The sequence below is a fragment of the Osmia bicornis genome, chromosome 8 (genome assembly GCF_907164935.1).
Source record: "Osmia bicornis bicornis chromosome 8, iOsmBic2.1, whole genome shotgun sequence".
NCBI classification, from domain to species: Eukaryota; Metazoa; Arthropoda; class Insecta; order Hymenoptera; family Megachilidae; genus Osmia; species Osmia bicornis.
In genome coordinates this window covers 3449573-3471864 of record NC_060223.1, presented here as the reverse complement: position 1 = coordinate 3471864, position 22292 = coordinate 3449573, and the positions used below count along the sequence as shown (strand labels likewise).

Below are 22292 nucleotides of genomic sequence, written 5' to 3'. Positions count from 1 at the left end.
ATTACAATCTCATATCGCATTTAATTTGTGATTAGGTTAATTTGCATTGTCAAAATGAGTATTAAGTTCTAATTATTAACAACAGAAATAGATAATTTTTAAATTTTTCAACCTTTTTATTTACAATCTTACATTGCATCTGATTTCTGATTAAGTTAATTTGCACTGTGGAAATAGGTACTAAGTACTAATTACTAACAATAGAAATAGTTAATTCTCAACCTTTTTATGTGCAATTGTGGTCACCGAATAACCCACACTGCATTCGATGTGTCGACCATTCAAAATAAAAAAAAAAATAATTAAAATGAATGATGAAAGCTGTTTGACCAGGGTTAGCTGGACGATTCGCAAACAAACTGATTGACGCGGACTAATGCGAATTTTAAGGGGCTAGTAGTGCATGTGCATGTGCATGTGCATGCTTTTCACGTGTTAGGCGAGTGTTCGGTAAGGGAAGAAGGGGTTGCTTTCCAGTCCCCATCGACAAAAGCTCTTTTAAGCACGAACGAGTGCAGCACTTAAGCCTGCATATGCATAGCTGTGGAACGGAGTCTCGCAATTGCAACGACTCTGATTTCCAAGCTTTTCAAGCAAAAAGGGTGGCCGTGTTTGAGTAGCTTGGAATCGATGCCAGTATCGCTCTGGAACTTTGGTTTTTGATGTTTGTTTATGACAATAAGATGCTTTTGCCCGTTAGTATTGTTGATCATTGTCATAAAAATTGGTTTGGGGACTGCATGTTTGAAAATTGGTCATCGTTTGTTATAGTTGTCATTCGTTTATTTAAATTCAGAATATTTATGAAACGTTTATATAGTATTTTTCTTTACACTTTAAGTTTTAAATTGATGTATCATAAGTGGCATTTTGTCATATTTTTATGTCATCAAATCGTATCAGACTAAATAATAGTTATCGTTATAGTATTTCAAAACCAGAAAGGCGATGACAAAGAATAGAATAACGTGTACAGTTGTTGACCCCTTTACAATGATTGATACTTTTTCTGACGGAGTAAGAAATATAATATAATGCGTTTCTTAACCCACGGACAGCAGACCATAGAGAGAGACCAAAGGCGGCGGACCATGGAGAAAACCACAATTCTAATTTAATTCTCTCCTTCATATTATTTTCATTTTCTAAATGTTACACTGTCCCTTTAAAAATTATTTTTTTCACATGAAACTCTTTTGTTTAAGTTAATTATCGTTATCAAAATGGATTTTAAGAAAATTGGTCACTCTTTGTTACAGTTGGCAATCGGTCATTTAAATTTAGAATGTATAGTCATTTTTTTTACACTTTAAGCTTTAAATTGATGTATTATAAATGGCATTTTGTAATACTTTTATGTCATCAAATCATGTCAGACTTTCTATTTCTATGTTTCAAAATTGACCATTTGATTAAATTATATTGCATGTAGATTTAATCTTATATTAACAAAATTGTATTTATTTTGTTACAGAATTCTAATCGGATGGCTGTTCATGGAAAAACCGGGCGCAACAGCGCAGTGAAGGATACAGAGTACAGCAATGACGCTTCCGGTATCGAATTATCAGGAGCTGCTCATTCAGGTTCGAGAGCTGACGCATGAGACTATCCGTTTGCAAAGACAGTTATCCTCCGATTTGTTCGACAATGCTGATCCTCCGGATGTAAATCACAATTTTTCTCTTGGTCAGAAGAATTATGAAAACGGTAAGTACTTGTTTCTATTTTGAAATAAAGTATCACGTGCATTGGCGTAACTAGGATTCTGTAGTGATAGAATCTCAGAATATTAGAATATTAAAAGATTAGAATTTCAGAATTTTAGAATATTAGAATATTAAAATATTAGAATTTCAGAATTTTAGAATTTTAGAATTTTAGAATTTTAGAATATTAGAATATTAACATATTAGAATTTCAGAATTTCAAAATTCTAGAATATTAAACTATCAGAATTTCAGAATTTCAAAATTTTAGAATATTAAAATATTAAAATAGGAGAATTTCAGAATTTTAGAATATTAGAATATTAAAATATTCGAACTTCAGAATTTTAGAATTTTAGAATATTAGAATATTAACATATTAGAATTTCAGAATTTTAGAATATTAGAATATTAAAATGGTGAGGGGTTAATTCATATTTTGGGGGGGCCAGATTAACACTGGCTCCTATCTCATGAAAAACATTTTTTGAACGAATTAATATTCGCAGTACCTTTATTCTGAGTAAAAATTGCCGCATTGCTGATTCTTTTTCCCTGCAACATACGCAAGTACATACTGAGTGCATTGACCTTCCGATAAGAGTTAATGCTATACCTTTGAAGAACAAAAAGAAAATTCCTTCCACGTACAATTTCTTTCAAATTTGAAATTTGAATATTTCATTGACCTATTCTTGACACATTTTACATTTCATTCAATTTATAATACTTCTGTTTTTCATATTCAAAAGAATAGGGTTAATCAACTGTTGTAAGTTGATTCAGAAATCATTTTGTAATTAAATGGTAAATATAAGGAGCATTAGACTGAGGATAGATAATTTTACTTGTACGTAATTATTTGCAGTAAAAAGAATTGTAAGAAGGAAATCAAACACCGATAGATTATTAGGTGTTTCCCGCTTAACGGTTCACGTAATCATTCACGAGCAAAAGCGTGCTGGGAAAACAGGAAGCATAGAGAATTTTTTCTAAATATGTTAAGTGCATTAGAACAATCTTAATGACTGCAAGATATTGCAATTGAATCTAAAATAGAAAATACATAGCAAGATATTTATTAAAAAATTGTTCTTATACATATGATTCGTTAAGAGTGTTTTAATTTATTATATTAAGTTTCATCTAAATGTAACTTCTTTTTTAAAATCATTTTCTTTCTTTATTTTATAATTTTTCAAAATGAAAAATAAGAAATTAATTAGGGTAACGAATAACAGTTGTTGACCCCTGTACAATGTTTGACCTTTGTTTTGAGAAGAAGGGTAAATAATACATTCTCCAGGGCCGGCCTTGGGCCTAGGCTGACTAGGTGGCCGCCTAGGGCCCCCGAAGGTCCAGGGCCCCCCAAGGTCCGGGGCCCCCATAAGAGTAATGTTTACTTGAATATTAATCGATGTAAATGCAAATCTAAATTATACAAGTTTTAATGTTAATTTTATAAATTTTATTTGAGGTACTTTTTTTTATGCCATATATGTGAAAGGGCCCTTTTTCGGAGCTCGCCTCGGACCCCCGAAATCTCAGGGCCGGCCCTGACTCCCTCATTCAGTTTATCTAACGGGATAACATATTTGATAATTGTACGAAGCGCGTGGTTAAAGGACACTATTCTTATGCGTACACAGTAAAGTTCCTTGAGAAAATGCTCTCACTTCTCTACCGGGGTTATATACTCTGTCCTAGAAGAGGACAGGGAGCAAGCCATTTCCAGCAAAAGGGCGCAAAGAAACCCCAGTAAAAGTAGGAGTCCTTGGCTATAACAATACTTCATACCACTTAGCCTACGAGAAAAATCCTGATCTGTGCGAATGGTCGCCATATGCGCGACCCGACACTGACCAGACTTCAATAAAACTTTCTAAAAATGAAAAATTTTGGACAAAGCAAAGGCATGGTAGCGACGAGATCGCTACAGTCTTAAAAAGGTAAGAAATTAATATAATGTGTTTCTGAACTCGCGGATGGCGGACCACGAAGAGATCCCCAAAACGGCGGACCATGGAGAGAGCCACAATTCTAATTTAATTCTAATTTTTCTAAATTTTGCACTGTGTTCTTAAAAATTATTCTTCCAATACATTAAACTCTTTTGTTGAAAAATTGTACATTTAACTTTAAGTAGAGTTCCTTGTTTGGGTCATAAGCGACCCAGGCTCCACTGTTCAAGAGTTAAATAATAAAATATAATTATCTTTCGTAGCTCGAATACTATTTGTTCCGAATAGAATTATAGTTTATTATGTAAGAAACGTATTATATTATCTTTCCTATTTTTTTAGGAAAAGGGTTAATAACTGTACAGGTTACCATAAGAAATTATTTCTTTATCCATAATTCAATCCCTAGGTTTTCCTTAGCTGAAAATTGGCAACGTTGTATGCAACTGTTTGTTTAAATGTATTCATGTAAAAGTTTGAGCGATACACATTACGCAAACGTGTGACATAAATAATAAATTTTCCTGTTGACAATCAGATGCATAACGAATTACGAATTACACGGTCGGTGCATCGCGTTTAAATTAAAGCGATATTCAGTGCGTTAAATTGCAAAGCGACAATTACCTTTTAAATTGAAGCGTTCCTTGTTTGGATTAAACGCAGTGCATGTTGGTTTAATACGATAACATTAATTTTGTTTAATTTGATTCCTTGTAATTATATTCTAATATATTACTGTAATCAATTAATCTTGAAAAATATGGATTTGTTTCATCCCCATTTATACAATTCTAAAATTCTAAAATTTCACAGTTCCAAAATTCTAAATAATATCGAAAATTTAGGAAGTTAGAATAAAATTAGAATTTCATATTTAAAGAACTTTAATTCGAAATTTTTAATTTTAGAATTAATATCGTACTCCAGCAGCACTCTTCCAGAATTTGAATTTCAAAATTTTAATTTAATATTGATACAATTCTAAAATTCTAAAATTTCACAGTTCCAAAATTCTAAATAATATCGAAAATTTAGGAAGTTAGAATAAAATTAGAATTTCATATTTAAAGAACTTTAATTCGAAATTTTTAATTTTAAAATTAATATCGTACTCCAGCAGCACTCTTTCAGAATTCGAATTTCAAAATTTTTAATTTAATATTGATACAATGCTAAAATTCTAAAATTTCAGAGTTCCAAAATTCTAAATAATATCGAAAATTTAGGAAGTTAGAATAAAATTAGAATTTCATATCTAAAAAACTCTAATTCGAAATTTTTAATTTTAGAATTAATATCGTACTCCAGCAGCACTCTTCCAGAATTTGAATTTCAAAATTTTTAATTTCATATTGAAATCACCGCAGTGGATAGGTATATTAAAATTTAAATCGAGGTAGATGAAAGTTTCTGTGAAAAAAATTGCATGTATAAATCTACTATGTTAATGATATAAACAAAATTTCCTACTTATGAGAAAACTTTCCTACCTCCCTTATTGAAAATAATGCACCCTCTATAAAGAAAATTTTATCCCGCATTTTCGACTTTTCTTTTCCACGCAGAATTTCACAACATAATTCAGTTCGTATTCGCGAAACAGTTGCGAGATGATGTTACCATTAAAGTCTCAAAATTAGAAAGAGATTCGTTTCGTATATCAGTGAAGGGGTCGTGAACGATTTCCGGGACACATTTAATCGGCAATAAATTCAGTACCACTCTGCAGCTTCTATTTGGCGAACAATGAACGACTAGAATCATCGACGATAGAGTTCGAAGAACTTGTCGAGGTTATCTCGTTTCTTTTTTGCCGATCAAGAACGATGAAAGATCTTGAAGAAACCTTGAAAGATCTAGAAGGAACTTTGAATGAAAGATAGGAATCTTAAAAATTAAGATCTTGAAAGGGAGCCTGGAGGGAGTCTTTATTTGCGTGCAACACGCACTCGGAAATGAGCATACCTTTTCTGATGGACTATTTAAGTGAGCCTTTATACTTGTTTTTCTACACTTTGTAAACGTCAGATGAAATGTTGTTGCTGAGATTATTTAGAACATTAATGGTTCTTATCAACCTCTAAGTTGGGCTCAGCGACCTATAGTATGATATGGATTTTATAATTTATGAAGGAAATTGGTATTTAAAAAAAATAGTATTTCTTTGTAGCAGTATAAAATTTAGAAAATGAATTTAATATGAAATACAAAATTAAGTTAAAATTGGGCCTTTCTTTATGGTCCGCCGTTCGAGAGTTAAAAGGGTTTCAAAAAATTAATTTTTAAAATTTTATTAAAGTTTGAAGTGTATGGAATGTCATGTAAAACGAATATTTCAAAATTTGAATCTTTGACGAAGTTATAGCACTAAACTTTTTCCACTTTTTTCTCAAAACTGTTTTTTGAAATAGCCGATCGAAAATCCTTGGAACAATACATTCGATTTCCTTTAAACTTTCAGGGAATATTTTCTATAAAGTATTCTACAATGTGGTCTAGGATTTTTTTGACTTTCTAATTATTTAACTTTTTAGAACCGTTTAAAGCTGATTTTTTAAAAATAAAAATAGGTTTTTCGTCCTCAAAGTGTCGCCATTTCTCGCCATATCATCTGTATGGGTTCGAGCCTAAATTTTCATATAAGATCATTAACCATATTTTCAGAAATTCTCCGTAAAAATAAAAAATAAAATTTTTTCAACATTCCAATTGTTTCACGTTTTAGAACCGTTTAAAGTTAGTCTTTTTAGTAAAAATTTGTTAAAAAACCAAGGCTACATTGTGGGTAATACATTCTTATCTGTAAATAAAACAGAATTTTTCATTTTAGACATTCCAATCGTTACCGGCGATGGCATCCAGCAACCTTGGAGTTAATGAATAACTCTGCCATTTTGCAATATTTCTGGTTTAAAAAATTACAGAATAAAGAGGAAACTTAAATATATATTTTCCAAAAAGATGGAAGTTTTTCACTTAGCCAATACTTATACAAAAATTCCACAAAAAGATCGTTTTTTAAATAAAATATTTTATTATTATTATATTTCTATGCTGGAAATCTATTTATAGAATGTCTTTATTGTAATAGTTCTATTGAAAGAGTAGGTACGTGTCTGTAACTGATTCAATTACACGAACGCGTGAAGGATGTGCATATTTATGCACTTTCGTCACTGATGCAACGCGCAAAGCTTCTGCACTATTTAGCATACAATGAGTCTCGACTTATGGTTGAACGAAACTGAGAGAAATGAATATTTAAAGAGGAAATCGATCGTCGATCCGTAAATTACACCGACTTAACGGGGCGAAAGTAAAAAATGATTTTTAATACTCTGGTGTCTACATGCTGTTTGAAGCTTTTATCTTCTGGTTCATATGCGTAATCTCCAGCGGAATCACGAAACACTCGTTGTTCTGTTGCACCCTCGGTGTTTTTTACTTCTCACTACTTGCGTCACAACTGACTGCGCTTTTCTGTTCGCCATCTTCTCACGGTTTACGGTTTTTCTCCTCGAGAATTTGGTTATTTTTGTGAAGCTCGTTGATAGGTAGCAGGGAGGCAATGTTGCTCATGGAACGAGTGCACTCGAAAACTTTGAAGGGCTTGGAAACATTCAGTTCCGTTCGAAGTATAACGAAAGGGGAAATCTTTTTTTGGGGGGAAAATGTACGAAATATTGCGTGTCCCTGGGCCAAGAGTTAGGATCTGAAGTAGCAAGTACAAATTTACACGATGGTCATTCAAAAGTTTCAAAAAGTAAATATTTTTTCAATTGATGCAACTCGGAAATTTATGAAGTTAAAATAAAACAGTTGATAAAATAATTAATTCGTTTTCCTCAATTTACGAATTAATTACCACAGTCCTCCACAGTTTACAAGTAGACTAAATTGTGTTAAAATAAAACTGTTGATAAAATAATTAATTCATATTCCTCAATTTACAAATTAATTACCACAGTCCTCCACAGTTCACAAATAGACTAAATTGTGTCTACTTGCGAACTGTGGAGGACTGTGGTAATTAATTCGTAAATTGAGGAAAATGAATTTATTATTTTATCAACAGTTTTATTTTAACTACGATGCATCGAATACACTTAACATTTTCAAACAAGAAACTTTTATATATTTAAAAAAAATAAAATGAAAAAATGATGTAAAGATTCGGCTCAGCCACTTGAAAATTATCATACGCAGTGATTTATTTGTGGCTTTAATTAATTAAACGCCAAATTGTTAATTTCCCATGGAATTGTATGTTTCAGGAAAACATTTGACCGACAACGTAATACGACAATTTGAGAAGAATAAGAAAAACGAGACGGGGCAAAATCCTTTGACCGAGTACAAGTAAGTACTGCATTAAACGATACCTTTCAAGTCATATGCACTTCCGCGTGTGCATCAAAGTTGCATTCACCGTGTCAGAAACGTGTCTTTCAATGCGTGCAATTTATCGCGGTTATTTCACGTTGCTAAATATCACTGACAAACGTTTAATGAACACTGAAATTCTATTTAATTCAATTACACATATCTGGATCCCAGAGTCACGAGTGTATTAAGTCATATTTTTCAAATTTTAGAGTGCAAAAGTGTATCAAAAGTGCGAAAGCCTTGTAAATCGTTAGAGACAGGTACGTCATTTTTTTACGTTTTATTGTTTGTTGTTTCTTGAAATAAAAAATAAATTGGATACTGTCTGACTCTGACAATGGACTTAATATTTCAGTGACTTAATATCAACATGTCTTCACTAATTACTGTCTGTTTCCAATTTTGTATCTCCTCTTGTGTGACTTAATATCATAAACCTGGACAAAGTTATAGCTCTGACGTATCTTCTGAAGCAGGCATCAAGTCCAAAATTATTTTATCCCACCACTGGACTTAAAGTTACTTGGCCTTGAAATTATTTGTAAATTAGTATCAAGAGTCTTTTAGACAGTTTTGCTCGGTACAAGCTATAGACTCGATATTATTTTTAAGCTATTATATTAAAAACTAAACGATTTTGAATAAAATAATTTTTATCATCTGGAAAAGCGAAAAATTTGATATAAGAAACAGATAAAATGTCATTTTTGCAAAAAAGTGAATTTAATACACTCTGACTCTGGATTCTAAATCTAGTTCAATGTTAATTACGATTTTGATTAAAAATCGATTAAGAAAATTATGCATCCAGGGTTTGTTTCTGATTTTATTAGATGTTCAGTTCGTTTGTCTATTTAATTATTTAACAAGGAAAGAGATTGTGATAATAATAGTGTGAAAAGAACTGAAAGAAAGAAACGTTTCGCAGATATATTCTCTTTGAAATAGGAAATAAATCAGTCGATTTAACTTGTCGGATTTAATTCACTTTACTTTTATAAATAGCTCAATAAGAGGATACGTATGTATCAAAGGATTTACTTTATTTGACAGCAATTTTCGCTATCGGCCACGATTCTGTCAGAACTTGGAATCCACCGAAGGTATTCGAGCTGGAGAGCTGACCAGCCGTCTTTTGACTTGGAGAAATCGAAGTCATCGACCAACGACTCTGCAGGTGAGCTGCTTCAATATTTCCTTTTGATCAGAACGAATTCACATGGTAAATAGCTTGCTGAAGCTAACGGATATTCCATCTATAGGGTGTCCAACAAGAGACAGGAATTTTAAATACTTTAAATATTCAAATTCATTATTTATTGAATAACCAATATTTAAAAGCAAATATCTCTTTTATCCAACAAATTTTGAAAAAATTTTAAGCTACAATTTGGTAAAGAAATACTCTCGTTATATTACCGCAGAGGAGGCTATAGAGTAGAAAATTTGTCAAGCTTCCAAGCTTTCATTTGAAGGGGGGAGGGGAGATAAAAACGTATAATTTTCATAAACCATTGGCACTGGTATGCATTAAAATCCATGTGAACGTCAAATCACTCGTCTAGAAATATAACGAGAATCTACTGTACAGAAATTTCACTTTGATTAATTATTCACTATAACTGACCCTCGGCAATTTTGTATTAGGAATATTAGCGAAATGTTCATATAGATATTTTCATTAAACTTTAAGCTTTAAATTGATGTATCACTTTGCAATAATTTTATGTTATCAAATTCTGTCAGAAATTGGCTACTTGATAATCTAATTAAACAATCTAATTAATTTACAGAATTCTAATGGTACTTTAAATTATAATAAAACATGTAAGAGAAAATTTAGTTATATCCCGTTTATGTTTAAGAATTTTTTTTTATTACAACAGACTCTCGTTATATTGCCACGGACGAGGCTGTAGAAGTGGACAATTTTTCAAGCTTCCAAGTTCTCATATACAGGAAGAGGGGAGATAGAAATAGATCATGATAGTGTAAGAGCGACAGTACTATTGAAAATCCGTGTGAAAGTCAAATCACTCAGATGGCAATATAACGAGAGTCCACTGTAATAATTTATAATTGACTGTTAACGAGAGGCTCCAGATTGAAGTATCACTCGTCGACTGTTTTTCACGTCACTTTATGCACGTTATCAATGCGAACATGAAAATTTCACTGAAAATTCCCTTCGTCACAGCCAGTGCATTAATGCACTTATGCTAACTGATACACATGCGGTGCGGCGATATTAATGACGATGATACGCTGAAGTGGCGAACAAGGTAATGCGCAGCATCCGCGCTAAACTGTCCCACTGCAATTTGCAGCTCGCCATCGACGAAGATCTACATTTCGGGCTAACGTAAAATCGATACTAGCTCGTTAATAAATATTGGAAATTAGCTGAAAATCGATTTTACATCTAGCGTACAGATTTCAAGGACTTTATTCAATTTTCAGGGAGTCTTTTAAAGTGAAACGAATCAACTTGGGAAATCTAATCGAAATTGGGTGGGAATTTTTATTTCATTTTTATGTCGTGAAAGTGCAACCCTTTTCAACAGAATGCAAGGAAGGGTTAATATTTTTTTTTTTCTTAGAATCTACTGCAGTTATTAACTTCAAATTTTTAGAATATCTACTATCATACTAGATGTATATTTTAGCTAAAGGGAATGTTGAATAGGAGAAATTGTACAACCTTATCAATGTGTGGGCTTTTTTTACTTTAACCCAGTAGATGCTGCCAATCTGGCTGCAGGCCAAATTTCAAAAAAGTCTTTGGCTAAAATACGCGATACCCTTAGTAGTAAAAGCACACATAATTTCAACTCGATCGGTCGAATGGTTATCGAGAAAAAGGAACACGAGTGCCGAAAAACGTGATTTTACAGGGGGAGCATTTTTCTAAAATTCCCACCTATAGCATCCGAAAAATTGTTTTAATTAATAGATTTCAATTTCAAATATAGCCTATTATCAAATAAAAAAATTAAAAACTTCAATTTTTGGCCCCCCAAAATTCCAGTCCTCTTAATATTTTCAAAATTAATTTTCTTCGAACTCGAACAACATTCGAATCATTAATTAATTTTCTAAAAAATATTTTTCATTATTTTTTCCACTTTTCTATGGGATATTTTCACGATCAAGGTCACCGCAGCTGATTAGCATGAATGAACTTGGTCCGTTCGCGTATGCACCTCCGCGCATCCTGGCTCTGTTGCATAGAGGGGAAAAAGCATGGTGAAATAGCGAGAAGGGATGGCGTTTAATTCTTGAGCATGCGCCACCATCATGAGGGAGTTATTGCAGAGGGGTTGCCGCCTCTCTTTGGGGTGATGTTATTGATCAGAGCTTCTTCTGTCCTACGAAATGGTTCAAGTGTATCACGCCATGGGGAATCGTGCCTCGATTCTTTCCACGTGTACAAACTTTTTCGAAGCTGTGGCAAAGAAATACTTCCAGACTTTTCTCTTTAATATCCTCCTTTTAAAATAAATCAACAATTTTCTCTTAATTGAAACTGAAAAGATGAAACTTGCCTCAATTACTATACTTTAATTTATTATTTATCAAGACAAGATACAAAATTATTTGGTAAGGAGCTATCCTACTGATAGAATTTTATTGAATTATATCCTTTTGTTATCTTTTCATATATTACCATATGCTCGCGTTAAATGTCACCTAGAAAGTGGCGATAAAGTTGCGCAACATAGATAGAGCTATGCAAGAAACGCGAAGCCACTGATAAAAACGGAACCACGGTTTATCTAAAAAGGAAGGCAAGCATATTTTCAAGTGCTTGATAACTGAACAAGTGCAGTGATAACCAGTAACATATTAAAAAGCAACGTCAACTCGTTTCTGAACACCAAGGCGCCAATCTACTTGGTAATCAAACAGCCTCGGAGAATTCTCCTCTAACGAGCAACATGAAAGAGATTCTGATTAGATACATTCTGATAAGCCATTCAGACGTCTTCGGATGAAACAGGGTATGGGTAATAAAAAAGGATCAGATAGATAAAATGAAGGGGAACGATGGGACATGGTTGATGATAACGGAACATCTTTTCTAACATTTCAACCAATTGTAATTATTCCAAATTACTTTTTTTAGTTCCTTAAAATAATTCAAGCCATTTGCTCCCATTTTGACAAAAGGAAGGATGGAATATTGGTGATGAAGAAACATATTTTTTTATATTTGAACCAATTGAAATTTTGATAAATTAATTTTTCTAGTTCCTCAAAATAATTCAAGCCATTTGCTCCCATTTTGACAAAAAGAAAGATGGAACATTGATGATGAAGGAATATCTTTTTTCATATTTGAACCAATTGTAATTATTACAAATTAATTTCTCTAGTTCCTTAAAATAATTCAAGCCCTTTGCTCCCATTTTGACAAAAGGAAGGATGGAATATTGGTGATGAAGAAATATTTTTTTTATATTTGAGCCAATTGAAATTATTACAAATTAATTTATCTAGTTTCTCAAAATAATTCAAGCTATTTGCTCCTATTTTGACAAAAAGAAAGATGGAACATTGCTGATGATGGAATATCTTTTTTCATATTTGAACCAATTGTAATTATTACAAATTAATTTCTCTAGTTCTTCAAAATAATTCAAGTCATTTGTTCCCATTTTGATAAAAAGAACGATGGAACATTGGTGATGAAAGAATATCTTTTTTAACATTTGAGCCAATTACAATTTTGATAAATTAATTTTTCTAGTTCCTCAAAATAATTCAAGCCATTAGTTCCAATTTTAACAAAAAAGAAGGATGGAACATTGGCGATGAAGAAATATCTTTTTTAACATTTGATCAAATTGCAATTTTGATAAATTAATTTTTCTAGTTCCTCAAAATAATTCAAGCCATTAGTTCCAATTTTAACAAAAAAGAAGGATGGAACATTGGCGATGAAGAAATATCTTTTTTTACATTTGATCAAATTGCAATTTTGATAAATTAATTTTTCTAGTTCCTTAAAATAATTCAAGCCAGATTTGTCAACTTTGACAAAATTATTCCCCTTTAAAGGGTGAAGAAAAATATTTTTGAGCCCCGCAGTATTTCCTCCTGCAGCGGACAATACAATTTTGTATTCCAAAACAGATCCAGAGAGAAATATGAAAAAAAGACCCGGGAGCCAATCCTGGGGAGAGAAGAGAAAGAGCATAGATAGCGGAGTTTAAAAGCGTAAGAGAGACGGCTAGAAATCCATGGAGTATGCTGGAACAGCGGGAGGGAGAATAGAGAGGGAACAGGATGGAAAGAGAAAGAACGATAGCACAAAGGAACGAGCTGGAGAAAGACAGAACGAATCGTGTGAGTCAGTGATGGCGTACAGCAGCCAGGCCGAGCCCAGCTGTTCTTCGATCCCCTAACCTACGCCAGTTTATTTCAGCTACCAACAACACGCTACGTGGTCCCAAACGCGTTTCTCTTTTACCACGCGCAGTGTCTTTTATCCGGCGATCTTACTTCCGCTTTCGATCGACCTTCCCGATTCGTCGCACGGTTCGAAATAAAATGAAAAATGCGAGTGAGAAATGATAAGAATAAGGCGAAGATTGTGAATTCGTCGGTGAACCTCATCGGTATTGGAACCTCCACGGTACTTCCGGTGACTCGTCTCTCCCCACTGTGCATCCGGGCTTACCATTGAAAACGTGCGTGTCCCTTCGCGGACCATCTCGTTATCTGCCTTTCGAGGAACCTTTGAACCGTGTTCCCTTTGGTTCGTTCGAGCGAGAAAATAACGAATCGATCGTGATATCGCGCGTTTAAGTGGTGAACGTCATTGTTTCGTACCAAAGACGAGTGCTACGACTGTTCTCGATGTACTGCGGAGTTTTTAATGGGGATTCTTTGGGAAGATGTCAAGGGAAGACTTGGAAGAGAGGAGATTCCGAAGTCCGTTTGAACTCGAGCGACTTTTATCATAGGAAACGTGTAATATGAAAAATGAGAGTTCCACGAGGGTGATGAATTTTGAAGAGACTCGCTGGGAATTTTATTCCAGGTAAATCTACCGATCAAAGAGACAAAATTTATTCTTTTATGACAGTCAGGAGTTTGATAGAGAATTGGACGATTTTTGGAGAAATTTATCCTCGGTTGATTTCTTGGCCGGGAGATCAACCGTGACAGACGGAGGGAAATAGATTTTCCTTCTTTATCTGTGGTCGCAAAAGGCGCGTCCGGTCAATTTGCGAAACGAATGGCAAAACGTGGGCTGCGAACTAGCGACGTATAACTATAAATGGAACTTGTAGTGGTACAGCGTCGATGGTGTGTCGCAAAGAAAATTCAAATGAGAATCAATGCAATCTAAAACAAATTTACCAATTAGATATAGAAATTGAGCACTTAGTCTCCGATGATGAATTTTTAGAAACTTACAGATGTCTAGATCGATTCTGCCATAACGGAAGCTCGATTTTCTTTGAATTATCGATTACTCCCTGACAAAGCCTCGGCGGGATCGAATGACGCACGCCGATACACGCTCGGTTCCGCGAAGCGTATCGCGAAATCGTTCCTCGTTCCGAACGCGTCCGTCTACGAGGCGCCTTCGAGCCTCGAGAAATAGTTCCTTCGACGCATTCCAGAAATTCTCGAAAGGTCAGCGTACCAATTAAGCCTCTTGTTTCGAGTACTGTGCAACAAGTACACGACACCGGGAGTTGGAGTCAGAGGATAAAAATCAGGGGGAAAGAGGTCGGTTATCGAGGGTGGCGGCGATGAGATGGGTCGCTGAAATGCCAGAGGGACATTTTGAAAATCTTTGCTGCGACGCATGCGCGCCGGCGCGGCGCGGCGCACTCGACGCCCGATGGAGCGCGATGGAGCTGCCCCACGGTGGATGAAGAAAGGGTCGAAACCCTGAAAAGAGGCTTTACGACGCGACACCGTGTGCGTCGAGCGTGGATGCGGCGTGTCGCGATCGAGAGGATATCAAATCGATTGAATTCTCGAAATAATGCCGGGAGAAAAGGTGAAACAAACAACGTCGACGGGTAGAGAGGTATCACCGGTGAAGACGAGCGAGTCGGAGACGAGGAGTCGAGCCGGCTCGATGATCCCTCTCCCCAGAGCGATGCAACTCGCCTCGCAGAATCCGAAAACCGTGAAAACCGAGAAGAATCGCATGAGATTGATCATGGAAAATAAAGGACAAGTTGACGGAGCGGAGAAAGAACGAAGGATCAACGAGGAGGATGATGAATCCGGCACGAGATATTGCGACTTATCCCACAACGTGTATCGATGTCCTGTGCGAAAGGTGACTTTTTTATTTCGTGTTTACAAGCCTCTTAAGGGTATGCAAAGTTTTGCATGTGTAAATAGCGATATGAGGTATTTTTCAAATTTATTTTCTTTTGTTATGGTGTTACGTTGATGGTTGTTGACATATCAGAGGAAAAGTGATGCAAGTTAAAATTTGATGAATTTTGTGTTACATATCAAATTAGTAAAGTTAAAGGAAAGATTTATGTTATTGTTGTTACAATTGATTCCCAACGAATAATAATAAATCTTATTTTGTATTGTAAAAAGGAGTGAATAGAGGAGGTATTTTGAAAATTTTTCAAATAATTTATATCTAATTTGATTTTCTATTAGAGTTTTATTAATATTCTTTCGCGCTTATAGGTTTCGCGATTCTGATGAGATCGATACTTTATTAATAGGCTGATACTACCAGTAACCAAGTTATTTTATACATATAGTGTTTATACGATTTTTCTTTTCTTTATAATTACTTAATACATTTATTTAGGGTATTGACAATTCTTCTTCGTCGAATCTGATTCAGTTCAATTAAACTGATCTAGACAGATAACATTCTTCTTGAAAATCCTCTATTTTGTATGATTCAAAAGTTCCAAGTTTTTGGTAAATCCTCATAATACTTTCATTTAATAATGAGTCATTCTTATCGTGATATCTTTCGAAAAGGCAACCGGAAGATTGCTTTCATCTTTTTCGCACTACTGATTAGCATGCTCTGTTTTTTGCTCGCGTTTATAATTGTAAATATTTTCCTATTTAATATCTGGACCCCACAGTCAGAGTGTATTTATTCCACTTTTTTGAAGAAATGACATCTTTTATGTTTCTTGTATCAAATTTTTCATTCTTCTAGGTGGTAAAAATTATTTTATTCAAAGTCGTTCCAAACAGTCTGAAGGCTCTTGATATTAGTTTAGAAAAAATTTCAAGGCCAAGCAATTTGAAGTCCAGTGTTAGATTAAAATAATTTTGGATTTAATGTTTGCTTCAAAAGGTACGTCAGAACCACGTAACACTTTGTCCAGGTTTATGATATTGAGTCATAAGAGAAGATACAAAATTGGAAACGGACAGTAATTAGTGAAGACATATCATGAAATATTAAGTCCATCGTCAGAACCAGACAGTGTGAAATCCACTTCTTTTTTTTTTTTTAAGTAACAATATCCAGTATACGATTTCACTTTTAAACAATAAAACGATACATTCTTCATCTGTGTTAAAAAAAATTACATATTTGTCTCGAAGGGTTTCAAAATTGCAAGGCTTTTGCACCTTTGATATGCTCTCCCTCTAAAGTTTGAAAAGTGTGACTTAATACACTCAGGTTTCGGGATACAGATAAATTTATTAATATCTTAATCATTTCTATATTTTTAGTGTTTGTCGGTATTCCTTGATTTCATTCATTTCGATACCTTTATTTTATTGCCTAACTTTCCGACGGCGGACCATGGAGAGAGCCCCAATTTCATTTTTTAAATTTTACACTGTTCCTTTGAAACTTATTCTTCCAGTAAAGAAACTCTACATAAATTTGGGTCATGATTGATCCAGTAGATTGATCAAAGGTTAACGCCTTAATAATTATTAAATTCTAAAATTTGAAGGTTTCAAACTTCTAAAATCCTAAATTCCCCAGATTCTAAACTTCTAAATTTTTAAAATTTCAACATTATAAAATTCTAAAATTTAAATTTATTAAATTTTAAAATTCCAGGATTCTAAATTTCTAAATTTCTAAAACTCTCCAGATTCTAAATTTAAAAAATTTTTAAATTCCAACGTTATAAAATTCTAAAATTTAAATTTATTAAAGCTTAAAATTCCAGGATTCTAAATTTCTAAAATTTTCCAGATTCTAAAATTTGAAGGTTCCAAACTTCTAAAATTCTAAAATTCCCCAGATTCTAAACTTCTAAATTTTTAAAATTTCAACATTATAAAATTCTAAAATTTAAATTTATTAAATTTTAAAATTCCAGGATTCTAAATTTCTAAATTTCTAAAACTCTCCAGATTCTAAATTTAAAAAATTTTAAAATTTCAACATTATAAAACTCTAAAATTAAAATTTATTAAATTCTAAAATTCCAGGATTCTAAATTTCTAAAATTCTCCAGATTCTAAACTTTAAAAATTTTTAAATTCCAACGTTATAAAATTCAGAAATTTAAATGTCGCGAAACAGAATTCGACGTTGCACAATTTGATGAGCGTCAATTATCGCCGCATAGTTTCACAGTGAATTTATTCGTACTTCCATCGAGATAGAAATTTCTAATTAAGAACGAAGACTTTCAGATGTCGGTTTAAAGTAGTTTAACAGGCTGTTACGAGGTATTGTGTGGAGGCTGTTGATCGTTTCTCACGATGACACTATTTCGTTGGAGTACGCGTAGCACGTTTGCTTTTGTCGCTTTATTTCTTACAATTGAACCGAAATAGGCCAGAGAAGAAGAACACTCGATGGATTTCATTTTATCGAGCTACCAAAGCGTTTTAAATACGTCGAAGATTTTTTTTTTCAATAGATTTTCGATAGACGAAACAACTAAAGTACTCGGATTTATTATAGATTTATTAAAAGCGCTAAACCTTTTATTCCTTGATGACTCTGATAAAGAGGGATTTTTCTGAACCTAAAGAACGTTCAACGACGAAACGTGTAGTGTTCTGTTCGCGTACGTGCTGCACGTGACTAAAATACACTTCCTTCCTTGGTCGTGTCAAAAATAAAAATACGACTTGAACGGAATTGATTCCAATGTTCCGGAATCGGTGAACTCTCACTGTTCAAAATTGACCGGAAGTTAATTAGGTAGAACTTGAAAAACAGAGGTATTATTATATTAAACGTTAACGCAACTAATATTAATTTGTTCAGTAGAGAAAGTTTAATTAGTGAAAATGAGCATTTGTTTTGTTGGATATATTGAAGCTCTAATTATTCAAAATAGTAATTTAGTTAATTTAAAAATTTCAAATTTCAAGCTTTCTATTTACACTAGCAATATTATTTAAAGTAATCTTTTTCTATTGTTCTCTTTTAATTATTATTTACGTTAGTGGTACCAGTCGCCAATGATTTCCATGTCATTGAACGTGTTAATTAATAAAAAGATTTGTAACCATTAAATAAGAACAAACGAATGATTTCATTTTCAATTGGTATTTCCACTTTCTCCGTTTAGTTTTTATTTTATTTTCAGATCAGCCTTCTTATCTTAATACCTTGCCCAGGTAGAACTGAGTCAGAATCGGATTTACGAGTTTTACTCATCAGGACAATATTGAAAACAGCTGTCTGTTTAACGATAAACGGTTTAACCTGATCGTTCATTCATCAGAGAGTCTTTTCTATTTAAATTTATTTACATAGTGCCTCTTATCTTTCCAATGGTAGCGTAAGATTGTTGGATAAGAAGCTGAAAGGAGAAAGGAAGTTCTCTTCAGGGTGAAAGCTAGATAAATTCCTAGACTGCTCTTGTTTCTGTTATTTATTTTTTACCTGAGGACCTATCTGCGTGGTACACATGGAATAGCTTTAACCAGGCTCATTCTCAATCTTTATTCTGAATATGTACTCTGTTTTCGTTTTCACGTTTGAAATTTTTAACTATTGGGGAATATATTACAGGCAACGTTTAATTATTACATTTCTAAAATCCTAGGATTCTAAGGTTTTTAAATTCTAAAATTCCAAGATTTTCAAATTCTAGGATTCTATGATTTTCAAATCCTAAAATTCCAAAATTATAAAATTCCCACATTTCAGAATTTCAAGGTATCGTAGTTCTAAAGTTTAAAAATTCCAAAGTTCAAAAATTCCAAAAACCAACATTTCAAAATTCCAACGTTTCAATATTCCAAATTTTTAAAATTCCAATGTTTCAAAATTTCAACGTTCCAATATTCCAAGTTTTTTAAATTCCAAAGTCCTAAAACTCTAAAATTCTAGAGTTTCAAGATTCCAAGTTTTTCAAATTTATAATTCCAAAATTCTATTGCAAAATTCTAAGATTCTGAAGTCCTAAAGTTCTGAAATAGCAAAATTCTTATACACGATTAATACATTCAGCCTTCATTAATAAAAATGCCGGTTGAAGAATCTTAGAATGTTCATACATTAAAATAATGATATCTTGAAGAGTCGTTAAAATGCTCGAGTGCTATTTACTTTTAGTTAAATGAAGAACCGTATAGCCACTTCTTTCCTCTCTTGAATAAACAGTTGCCCTCGATTTTTAAATAATTTTTTTATTAATTCATATCGTAAACGAATTTTTTTGAAATTAAAATAATTGAATATGCAATTGCTATATTATATACATATTAATAAGTTTTTATTGCACGGTCAAATTATTTATTCATTTTGCACGTTTCTAAATCAAAATACATCAATTTGATATCCATTAAATCATTGTTTTGCATCGAGTTCAGGGCTGGTGTAGCGAAATAAAATGTATCAATTTTCTTCTTTTTTTTCAATTATTTTCCAGGAAGAGTTTCGTTTTACATCTGTTATTAGAGATAACCAGGTTATCATCGTTCTGAGAGATTATTCAATTTATTGTTTCAAGTTAAGTAACGAATTAACGTTCTTGCATGCTGATGAGTCATCCTTAATTGGCTCGTGATTCATTCACTACGCTTAGACGTTAGCCTCAATTTTGCATCTGCATATTACTATCTCTTCATTCTCACGATAATTGTTATCAATGCAATGCAGATGTTTATGCAAATGTATTGGAATCTTAAAAATTTGAGATGTTAGAACTTTGAAATATTTGAATTTTAGAATTTTAGACTTTTGAATTTTTGGAATTTTAGAATTTCGGAATCTTGGAATTTTAGGGTTTTAGAATTTTAGGGATTTAAAACCTTAACCCTTGGACAACGGACCGCGGAGAGAAGAGACCCAATTTTAATTTAGAACCCAGATTTTAAGAGTTAAAATTTTACAACAGAATTTTGAAACTTTAATATTAGAATCCTACAGTTTAGAACCTTAAAAGTCTCCCTAACTTTTATCTACCCACTCCAATGTTCAAATACATTAATTCACAGCACAATTAAAAAAAAATGTGTTAATTAAATTTCAAGAATCCCAGGCTATTTCTACGCATGCTTTTCCGTGTTACGAGTGAATTCATTATTCTTGAACTTCTCGGATACCAGAGAAATCCTGGGTGAAAGTGGCAGCTCTAAGCAGCAACAATGGCGATTTCTTAATTATGCATGCGCCTTTCGACGAGCTGCTCCCATTATTATTTACCTTTCGCGATCTTTCACTATCTCCTCTGCGCTGTTCAGTACCTTGCTGTCTTCTCTATGATGACCTTTCGTTGACCCAGAACAGGATGGGTTAATTGCTCGTTGTATGCATCAGTATTTCCTTTATACATCAAATTCAACGTATCGACACCTGGTACGAACTAAATTGTAACTTCTGTTACAGTATTCTACAACTATAATACAAATAAAAATAAATAAAAATCCTTTTTTTGTCTATTTCAAATAATCTTCTGAATAAATGAAAATATTTTCAAATCAGAAACAACTGTTGCTTTCTATGAAAATTTATTTATAGATCTTTCAATAAAAATCTCGAATAAAACCAAATTATTTAAAAATAGCAAATAATTTTCAATTTAAAGATATTTTTATTTCAAATAAAATTTGATTTTTCTTATTATTTTGAAATAACTAATTTTTTTAATTATCTATTATTTTAATTATTCGAATAAGTTTTTATTCGTGATTGAAATTTATCCAAGTAAATAATTTATTTCTCATTCTTCAATATCTTCAGTTTAGCCGAAATTTCTGTCAGAAGATTATTTCAAATAATGTTCAACCCTGCTAGAAACCATTCTATTACCGTTTTCTTACAATTAGAACTATTTTTAATTGACAGAAATGAAATTACAGAAAGTACGAACCATTTAAAAGTACTGAAACAAAATAAGAAAAAAGCTATCCTTAATCCTTGTTACACTAATGGAGACAAACAGCAGATATAAAAAATACAGTTAAAAAATTGTAAATCGCCCTCGGGTAAATCTAACATAAACAAGATAGATAAAGCGTTATAAAGTATTATCTCGAAAACTGTATCAACTATCGACTCAATTCTTTTTTTTTTAAATTAAATGTTGCGACGTGCCTGATTGTGTGGCGTACACAACATTTTTTTAAAGTAGTTATCATAATGTCAGGATAAACTAACGTCGTCTTTTTTAAATGGAATGCTGTACTAATCTTTCTTATTTAAATAGCGTTTGTCAAAGTGAATAACATTTACTCGAATCATTTTTTGGATATTCTTTTTAGATAACGATTTATGACGAAGGGAATATTTATGAAGCGAAGACGTGGAGGCGTTCAAGGAGAAAGAAACAGCCGGATTTTATTAAATATTGAAAGTGACAACCATTTACTTGTTAACATGTATTCGTTCTTTCTTTAATATTATGATTCTTGTAATATTGCGTATCGAACAACATTATTGCAAGCATATTGCATTCGATTTTTTCTTGTAAGGGTATTCGAAGCATAAAGTAATGAAAATTTCACCTTCCACGAAAGAAGATATGAAAATTCAAATACAAAATGTTTGCCAATTGGTAAATGCAACAGTACTGTCTGATGTACATTATAATATTATTAAACGAATAAGTTGTTTGAAAAAAAAAAAATACTAATGGAATTGAGTAACCTCCTTCTTTTCGAAGTCAGTTAACAAGTAAATGGTTGTCATCTTCAGTATTTAATAAAATAAATTTTAAGGCAAAATACGTCTGTTTTAATTTTCCTTCGAGGGTTCAGCGTATTTGCTCCTTCAACGTTCCCTTTGGCATGAGTAATTAACTATTAGAAATATCAAAAAATGGTTTGAGTAAATGTTATC

At 32.8% G+C, this 22292-nt stretch overlaps 1 protein-coding gene across 5 annotated transcripts in view; it reads left to right on the top strand.

The window, feature by feature from the left end:
* LOC114875758 overlaps positions 1-22292 on the top strand; it is a 48468-nt gene that overhangs the window by 11949 nt on the left and 14227 nt on the right. For 4 of the 5 annotated variants that reach the window (XR_003789280.2, XM_029186410.2, XM_029186408.2 and 1 more), the window contains exons 3-5: positions 1475-1710; positions 7948-8032; positions 9113-9236. Coding sequence is in view for 4 of the 5 variants with exons in the window: in XM_029186410.2 (XP_029042243.2) it covers positions 1545-1710; positions 7948-8032; positions 9113-9236 (375 nt within the window). In the remaining variant the exon portion in view is untranslated. Of the gene's footprint in view, positions 1-1474; positions 1711-7947; positions 8033-9112; positions 9237-13326; positions 15369-22292 lie in introns of those variants that run through there. The other variant, XM_029186409.2, reaches the window with a different exon arrangement.